Genomic DNA, 10,027 nt, shown 5'->3' on the forward strand with positions numbered 1-10,027 from the left:
TAGTCCCACACTAAACGGAGTGCCGTCATAAGTCTTTGTGAGTCAATTCAAATAAAAATGTGGAGAGAAACAAGATCATTCACAGTCAAAGCTTAACCTTCAGTTGCTGATATACCAGTCTTCCACGTCACTCAAGTCTATTTTTTAATTATTTCAATGCCAGTGGCTTACGAGTAGCATTCTTTAGAAGTTAAGTCACATTATAGGTGCTAAGCAACTTAATGCATGAAGTATCCATTCACATGTACACCTTTTTCAGGAGTTTTTCAAGATAAAATGCTATTCAAAGCTAAAGATGAGAAGTACTTTATTTCCTCCACTCCATTGCATCAACAGCTTTACATTTTATAGAGAAAATAACTTCACTGTCACTGAAGCAGCAGGCTAAGGTCGGTACTAAACAAAGTCCATTCTTATTCCCAACTGACTCTAACCCTGACACTGCACATGGGACTCTGCTGGATCAGCAGCACTTTTGAACTCAATCAAGGACAGTAATTCAGTGACTTCACCATTAATCAAAACAATGCTGGGTCAACAGTGGATACATACGGACAACGGTGACACCGTACAGAACAAAAAGTTTGTTTTATCAGCCAGAAATCTTTCATAAATAACACAGAGGTTCATCAGTTTTCTGTGCAGACTACAGTTTGTTTCTAAGGTAGCAGGACAAGTCAATCATTCTGGCAGGCGAAACACAAACATATCACGGTCTGTCAGAAGTTAGGTGAGTGAGTGATGTATCCGCCTCCCAACAGCGATATGGAAACAAACACAAGAAGGCGCATCATAATTATATGACAGCTACAGAGACACGTTGGTGCACATCAGAAAAGCTCTGCAGTTGTATTTTCTCATTAAAGAAGTATAGTTTCACCATTAAATGGTACATGATAAAAGTTAAATGATGAAAAAAAATCAGCATCCTCTCAATAGCCAACTACATATTTGTGTATAATTATTTGTTTTATGAGCTGCAAATACTATGAACTGGAATCATCTAAAGTAAATTAGAGAATTAACACTGATGGAAAAAAATGTTCACAGGCAAATCTTAACAGTGAGTCCAGACTGTAGCGTGATTTAGCCAAATGACCTCTGGTCTTGTACAATATTGTGTTCGCTGTCACTTCTCTTTCCAATTGGCATTCTCCTCTCTTTTGTTGTTTCTTAAGTTCTCTTTTTTGCTTTCCTCCTCATGCTCTTTCTCTTATTCCTGGCAGACCTCTGGCTGGCCATCCTATTCTTAAATTACCTTTATCCTTTCAAGCACTCAGGCAAGCACCACCAGCCAGTCACTCAGAGCAACGCAGAAAGATGACAAGCAAGAGCTGTACGGTAGTGGAGAAGGAGAAAGAGAAAGATGTGAAGTGCAGGTGAAAAAGTTAATTTAAATGGTCCAGAGTAAATAGGAATACGTATTACATACTCTCGGTGGGAAGCGAGAAAAGAGAACAAAAAATAACCAATAATGAAGTTAGTGAGAGAACAGCAGGAGAGCTCTGAGGAATGAATGTGAAGGGCAAAGTCGGACAGAAGCCGCTGCCATCATTTCACCGCCATAAAAATGTCTTTGTGTTGGCTGAAAATGCGGTGAGCCGTGTGAAGGCCCTGCGGACAGGGGCACAGCACTACCTTGCATTATCAGCATTTACACCCACTGTCTTTTGTGAATATTAAACTTTATGTAGCGGCTGATTCTGAGTACAGCTCTCATTTCATCCTCCACTAAACAAAGTGGAGTTTAAAAGAAGTGTTTGACACTTGGGGAAACAGGCCTTTTTGCTTTTCTGTTGAACAACAGATGACATGATTAGAGTTGACCGATACTCAATTTCTGGAGCTGACAAGTATATCGCCTTGTAGGAAGTAAAAAATTCTGATACTGATATATCATCTAGTCCTTTGATATATACACATACATACATCTTAGAATTATATTTAGAAGGGAAAATGAAGGGGTCATTGTATATCAATTTTCCAGCAATGTATCTTACAAACTTGTTGGCAGTTTACCATAAAGATACCGGTCGACTCCATACCACTGTCTGCTCAGCTGTGATATGTACTCTGCTACATGTGCTGCACACAAGGGGTTAGAGCTGTTCTACTTGGCAAGGTATGTGGTAGCTTTTTCATTAAAAAAAAGTTTTCACGTTGCCACAATTCAGACAACATATGTGCAGATGGTGATTTCTGTAATAAGACAATATTATAACGATATATTGGTCAGCTCCAGACATGATTAATATCACTCTCATGGTATTAAAGTGAGTATCAATCTACAGAGAAAACCATGTTAGCTTAACTGAGCATGAAAGCCATAGAAACAGTACAAACGTGTAGCCTGGCTCTGTTGCAAGGTGAATGTACCTGCCATCGCCTCTAAAGTTCACAAATGAACAGGGCTGTGTTTGATTTATTCACACAAACAATTAGGTGTAAAAATGTCAATTAATTTGTCATATATCAGGGGTTAATTCTTGACCATGACCAGAAATTTCTTACAGTCTCACTAGTTGCTTCGTAACTGCTCCTGGTCAAGAAATAGTCATCTCACAGAAATGATAAACTATTGTTCTTAAGGACTGGTGAAAAATAGACATAGTAAGATATGCAACAAAGGTTTCCCAGCAAGGAGTAAAACTATGGATGAAGCAGTGACACATGTGCACTTATTAGCCATTAGGGTTCCTACAAATAGTAAAGATGAAACCAACAACGTATAAAAGAATGTTAAATGAGAAATGCTGGTAAGATTAACTTTGGTGATTTTGATATTTTTAGGAAAGAGCCAGCTTAGAGGTTTCCCTGTTTCCAAACTCCAAGCTACACTGAACAATTGCTATCTATAGCTTCATTTAAAGTTTATGGACCTGTGAGTGTTACTCATCTTGTGTATTTCTCGACAAGAAAGCAACAAGAGTACACTGCTAAATGCAAGACACTTAAAACATGTGTGCTCCAAGTGATTAGTGAGGAATAATATTATTTTTGGAGCAATCACCTTGCCCGTAGGTGGAGGAGGTGGAATAACTATTCATCCTTTGTCACTACCTGTATTAGAAGAACTCTAGAAGGCTGGTGGGCCCACTTAGCTCTGTAATAAATACTCCCAGAGCCGAGGGACGGCGGAGAGATGGAGAGGGAGACGAGTGAGACATGAAGGAGAGCTATTGATTGAAGAGACGGGAAAGATTGCAGAGAGAAGTGGTGAGGGGAAGTTGGTAAGAGACAGAGAGAAAGCAGAAGGTAGTCGGTGTTATGGAATGAGTAGAGCACAGTGAGGAGACTGAGAGTGACAGAAAGAATCAAGTGAAGCTCTAGAGATACCCTCAAGCACACTACTCTTAAAGAAACCCCAGTAGTAACATAGATTTAATCTTTCCCCCTGCTTTCCTCTTCATTCTTCTTCTTCTTCTGCAGGATATGAAGCGGTCACGGCTGCCAGCAGGAGCTTGGCAAACAGCAGAGCTACACGGCTGACGCAGCTTGGAGGATTGTTTCCTCCCAGTTCTGTTTTGTCTGGACGACCATTTGTGTGAAATATGACCCAGCCCCTAGCTAGACACAGCAAACATCTGCTAGCTGATTAGCTCATAAATTCACGCAGCACCTCACTGCGCACCATCCATTGTCCTGTCTTTAGTCAAATAGCAACAGCAAGAAGCCCGTCCTGCCAGGTTTGTTCCAGGTCCCCGTGGTGATGACCAACAGAAGACGACCACGATGTGATTTGCTGCTGTGATATTTGCTGCAATTAAGGCTATTGCAGGAGCTTTTTGTGAGTGTTAAAAAATACAGGTGATGCAGGAGATTTAGGTCAAGTTAGTAAGTGAGAATTGACTCAGAACAGGCTCAGTTTGAAGTTCAGCTCCACTTTTTGTCAAGAAAAATCAATCTGCAAAAGCAAACCCATTTTTTTGGATTTTAAAAGCAAAAATCTTCAAAACTGAACTGGGGTTATACATCTCTGGATTACCAACAAAGCAGGCAACTACCCTGAGGCCATAAAGGCTCCAGGACAAGAGAGTATGGCCCATCATCAACTAACATGATTAAATCCCTAATGTGGGCGCTGCTTTACTTTCTGATCTTGATGCCTCATCATATGTCAAAGCTTTATGATCTTTATATTTTTGGTTTTGTGTCTACTGTTGTAATTTGGCATATGTATCATTGGTCATGTTGGAAGCCTAAAGAGTACCTGTAAGAGGCTGGATATACTACAAAATGATCCAACTAATAAATATAACATTCAAACTTGGCTAAAGCAGGCTAAAATGCAGACTATAATATCAGTGCTTCCCCACAGAATTTGCAATAGTCTTTGATTTATAATTTAATGGCGGTAGCAGGTTCATTATTTAACCTCATAATAACGAGTGCCCCTCCATTATCAACATATACTGTATGTCAGTCATGACATACAGGTTTAATTGTAGAAGTTGGAGCAAGCTCACACAGTCAGTCTGTTAAGAATGGGAAATTTGAGCAATACTAAAGCGGTCGAAGGGACAACAAATTGGGAAACGTGTATGTTAAAGGGTTAAATTCCTATTACAGACTTTTCAAAGTGGCTGTAGCAGAAAACATGAAGACTTTCTTCCTAATCTGTCCATGCACTAGCAATATATAATGTTTGTCTAGTGATCTGAAATGGCTATATGTTGCACAATCAATGTATTTAATCAAACAACTGGCAGCATTAGTAGATAAAGGAGAGAGAAAGTGCAGATTTTTTTAATACAATGAATGGAAGAACGTATGGGGGGTTAATAGGAGACCAGACAGCAGTTAATTTATGCTTCACGTTTCCCATCCTGTGTCCCGCATATACTCCACTACTCTAATGTTTACTGCATGTGCAAAAAGATTAAATATAGCTTCCTTTAGATTGAGGTGAATCACAAGAACAACACAGTTTGAGATAATCTTTTTTTCCAGATCATATTGTGCACAAGTAAAGTGATTAACTCAGGATGCAAATGAGAGATACTGCCATTTTTTTCCCAATACTACTCTTGAAGAAATCAGTCTTTTCTTTGGTATTTTTGTGCATCTGCCACACATGCCTCAGACAGCTCGCACACCTCCATGTAATCGCTGCCCTTTAACGTTCAGGTTAGGCTAGTTACAAGAATTAAAGCGGCTTTGAGCTGTTATGCAAGACCCGCAGCCACCACTTAATTAGCGTCAGAGCGAAAACACTGAACGCGCACTTAGAGTGTCCATTTAGAAATAAAAGAATTTGAATACTCTGTCAGACGAAACGGTTAAATAAAAGCAGAAAACAGTAATTAAAATCGATTAAAGAATCACCTCTTCGTGTTTTAGTTTGAAAGAAAAAATATCCAATTTACACAGGTGTGTTGTTACCTTTGATTCCTGCTGGCTGGGCACAGTGGCCTGCGGTCGGTGCAGGTTTTGCGGTTCGTTCTCTTTCTCGCTGATTTCCGTCATGTTGGATTAAAAAAACGCCCCTTCACCAGCAGAATTGAGCCAAACTGAAAGTCCACGGCGACAGAAGGGACGGAGAGGAACTATGCGCACTGAGGTTTAATAAACATCGCTGCTGGCACAAAGAGGAAGGACCAGTTCAGACCATCAACTCATCTCCCAGCGGCAGCATCCAGCCGGGAATTCGCTTTCAAGTGAAACCAGATATTCCGTCGAAAATTCGCAGTTTCGACACTCTAAAATTAGCGCAGAAAAGACCAGAGAATGTGTTTCTTCGGGGAGAAATTTCGGCTGAAGCTGCAGTCGGTCGGTTTATTCACTTCTTATTCTTCTATCCGCCGCCTCGCTCCTCTCCTCTCGCGCTCACCTGCCAGTTTCTCTACCCTCCTCGCGCACACACACGCGCTCTTACAACAACTTTGATTTCTCCGTGACAAAGTGCTCCGCTCGTCCTGATTGGTCCACACCGCCAGAAATACGCCAGCAGGAGGAGAGACAGCCCCCCTGATTGGCTGACAGGTGATGACGCGCAGAAAAGGTGTGGTAAAGGGCTATAAAACTCAGGTGAGCGCTGTGTTGACTTCTGCAGAATCCAGCTTGGACGAGGGGAAGCTTTTATAATACAATACATGATCATACTGTGAGATAAGATAAGATTGTATTAATCCCAAAGCAGATTCTTATCCCAGATATTGCTCAGAAAAAAAAATTACAACATGAAACAATCCAGTGCCTGGATCTATTTATTTATGTTAAATATTGAGAGGGACATGTTGCACTCTAACACTGATTGTTCAAATCTGTCACTTCAGTGGAATAATGACTTGTGTTTCCTCATTTGGCATTTTGATGAGATGTTTTGAATATATTTTCTATTGGACTATGTTTAGTTATTGACTGTTTTTTACATTAATGAAAGATTTCATATACAAAACACATAATGAATGTTTAGCCTTGGCACACTATTACAGATTAAACAAACCAACTGTTTCCATAAGAATTGAAATTAGCTGCAGCTCTGCCACTACAATGGTAAAATGCTTCCACATTAGTGCACCAGGAACAATAATTCAATCTGTGCAACAGTGTAACAATAGCATGGCCATTTGTCTGCATAACAAAGACTTTTATTGTTGACGCTTAAGCACAATTTGCTGTTAATAGCCTTCCTTCATCCTGCTATTTAACAAGATTTTGAGTGCGCAGAAATTAAACTTCATCCATCACTGAAAACATATGTATTCATTGTGCTTCTTCTTTCCTTTAAGTTGTCTCCTACCTATCACTGTTGAACCGATTTGTTGATTGCATATACTAACTTGTTACATTAGCCATCTATCTGGTACATGGAAAAATGATGATACAGTAAAGTAATTTCATAGCAGCTTGTCCACAATCAGAATCAAGCTTGAAATGATTATGCAACATGAGGATGAATTGCATGCAGACAAAAAACAACTACTATGCTTTTCTTTGGGTTTATTAATTCTTGGCAAGCAAGAAAAGCTTTTACTGCAGTGTATTTCAGCCTTGTACCTGGTTAATTCTTTAAAATCACTGCATATAGATACTTGCTTTCTGGTGTAAACCCAAAGTGACAGAGGAAAATGCAGTCAAAATCTGATATGAAGCAGATCAAATGCAGAAAACAAATAATTAACAGCTCCTTGGACTTGCTTTAGTTCACTTAATTGTGTTGAAATTAATGCAGAAGGCCTGAAAAGTATACGTTAAAACATTACAAGCATAGGTGATGAGATGGTCCACAGGGAGCCCCAGCAGCGAAGCCTGGGCGGCTGATTCAGCACCGAGGACAGCTCCTCTCCTCTGAGAGCGGCTCACTAATGATCAGCCTCACACAGGAAGCCGCCTGGTTTCATACTCACCGAACTGTGTTTACTTTATTAATAGAACCTCTCCTATCGAACAAACTTAGTTGTTTGTGGTGTTAACAGCGTGTGTAAAGTGTGTAGTGTATCCCTTCACAATGAGCTAAATTTAGAAGCGACTCAGAACAAAGCAGTGGCGCTGACTACTAATGATTTCTGCTTCTCGTGCAGGCAGCAGACATGTGAAGTTAACAGGACAATTGTGGCATGATAATTAACAAGGCAGATGCTAGATAAGTGAACACCCTTTAAAATTCTGCCTTTGGCGCTAGATTTCATTAATATTTAGATCATACTCTGAAACAAAGAAGTTCATCCTTGAGCATGTGGAAAACACAGCTCCATCTATGCATCCATCTATCTTTTTAAAGTCTTAAAAAAACACTATGATGGCAAGTAAAAATGTGAATAGATCTTTCTTTGTCTGTTAACTGAGACATTCTCTCAGAGGAAGAGTAGGTCTGTACACCATGTCCCAGTTTTTTACTGGCAGTTGTCTGAAACAATCATAGCTGGCCTTGAGCATCTTGACAGCCTCTGCCTTCTTCCATCACTGAAACAATATTGTGTTGTGATGAAGCAGGTAATTATGCAAATTGAAGACCATATTATTTTATCATAAATGCATGAAAAAGCTGATAAGGACTCTCAAGGGCTTCTCAGTCTGTGCGTGTGGCCCAGAGCTAATATCAGCTTTAAAACTTAACAGTGAGGGTATGACCTTACTGCATACGCTGTAGTGCTGCATATATATACTCAACACAGCCTGTAAACAGCCTATTTTATCATGCTCAAAAGCACCACACTGATGGCAGTTATTAGTGAAGATGTCAAAAAACTAACCCGTGCTGATTTTTTATTTCTTGCTGGATCCAAATTTCATAACTTAATGTCAACCCACATGACGTTTTAGAGTTTAGCTGGTTTTTACTGCAACCCAAATGATTGTGTGTGCAAGTTTCATAACTACCGGCCACTGAAAAATGGCTTGGAAGGCAAATAAAATAAATAAAAAAATAGTGCTATCTTTTGCTCTCATGTCATGCCAGAGCTCTTGCTGGTATCCATTTTGCAGCATCATGTTTTATTAACTGCTCGAGGGAATGTTTTCGCTCTACTTACAATACACTACTCTCCATCCACGTACTCTGACTCTGTCTCCTTCACAAACGCATAAAACACACACTCACACACAAACTAAAACATTGACACAATGCACATTCCACCTCACGTCTAATTTTGTTTGTAAGGCGGCACTCGAAAAGTAGCTTCATCTTGACTTAGCGAGTAACATCAACACCTGTAGAGATTCACTACACAAGCAGGACAGCATGTACTGGCTCCAGTTAAAATTCTACCCCTTCTGTCCCCTCAGTCTTTCTCTTTTCCCCTGCAGCTCCAGGTGTCATGCTGCATTCCCACACTTGCCAACTAAAATAAAAATTGCACCCTCCATATAGCACATCATCTTCTGTACTGGAATGTGCATTTGTGCAAGAGTATGTGTGTGTTTGCACTGTATGTGTGCAAAGTGGAGCTGCAAGAAGCAGGAGAGGAGGATTAGGGTCCCGTCACTGGAAGGCACACGACCTGATATGCCTCTTTTTAATCTCCCCATCCTTTCAAATTAGCATAAGCCTATTCTCCCTTTGCTTCCCCTCTATCTATCCTCTCTTCGTTTCCCCTCCCAGTTTAAAAACTGTCACTCTACACCGTCCCTCTTGTTTGCTCATTATCACTCGCCATCTATTCCAACTATGCTTCTCATCTGTTTCAGTAAGAAAAGAGCCGTCTCACAGCAGGCAGCCTGGTGAGACAGCTGACGTCAGCTGTTTCCCAGCGCAGGGCGGCCAGAGAGTTTTGTTTATGCTTTAAGATGCTTCAGTTAGACTCTGCTTGGCTTGTGGAGTCCGACTGGTTTCCCTGTGGTGCCGTTTGGCCACAGTTCAGTACAAATCCATTTTGAAACTGTACATATAATTGACGTGTGTACAAATAAATCCTAATGTTATTTCTCATAAACCATATAAAGTCTCTTTGAAAAAACAACTATGAGTTCACTGGGCTGCTCTCATGCTGCAGCACAAGTTTCGATACATGGAACAATTAGCATATCATACTGTGAAATGACCTTGCTAATGCAAATGCTATCTCTCTATCATCTTATCCCTAACTTCGAAAGAATGTGCAGGAAAGTAAATGAAGTATGTACACATCGAACTCAGGCCTGAGGATCTTCCCTGCATGGGGCAACAGATTTTATTAAACAAATTTATACCGCAGAAATCATCTGGATAATATTAAGCTGTATTGAATGCATTAGTCAGCCGCTGACCTTGTCGATTGAAACGTGTTATTGGTCTCTGAAGGAGAAACATTCAAAAAGTAAAAAAGTGATATAATAGAATGATATAGTGGTACATTTTAAGACCCTGTCTCAAAAATTTAGTTTTTTTTTCTTACCTTGTTAACATGTCCATATGGTGTTTTTATGTGCTGGAAAACATATTAACGACATGGCTAAGTATTTCCAACTTGAAACTCCTGTTAGCTAATGACAGTCTGAAAAAAAATCGGAATCACTTTGCACTTCAAACAAATCTAGCTGAATTGGTTCAGTATAACAAACTGCTATTTTGTAGTGTAGATTAGTTTTACAGTGTTCGAGCAGATGA

The 10,027-nt window shown here is 40.0% G+C and overlaps 1 protein-coding gene across 1 annotated transcript in view; it reads right to left on the reverse strand.

Moving 5' to 3' along the window:
* The window catches only part of LOC111566733 (SH3 and cysteine-rich domain-containing protein 2), a 30,706-nt gene extending 24,847 nt beyond the window's left edge, over positions 1-5,859 (reverse strand). The window contains exon 1 of the mRNA XM_023267489.3: positions 5,383-5,859. Coding sequence (XP_023123257.1) covers positions 5,383-5,466 — 84 coding nt within the window. The 5' untranslated portion in view covers positions 5,467-5,859. The remainder of the gene's footprint in view (positions 1-5,382) is intronic.
* Between the last annotated feature and the right edge of the window lie 4,168 nt (positions 5,860-10,027).

The sequence above is a fragment of the Amphiprion ocellaris genome, chromosome 18 (genome assembly GCF_022539595.1).
Source record: "Amphiprion ocellaris isolate individual 3 ecotype Okinawa chromosome 18, ASM2253959v1, whole genome shotgun sequence".
Classification (NCBI taxonomy): Eukaryota; Metazoa; Chordata; class Actinopteri; family Pomacentridae; genus Amphiprion; species Amphiprion ocellaris.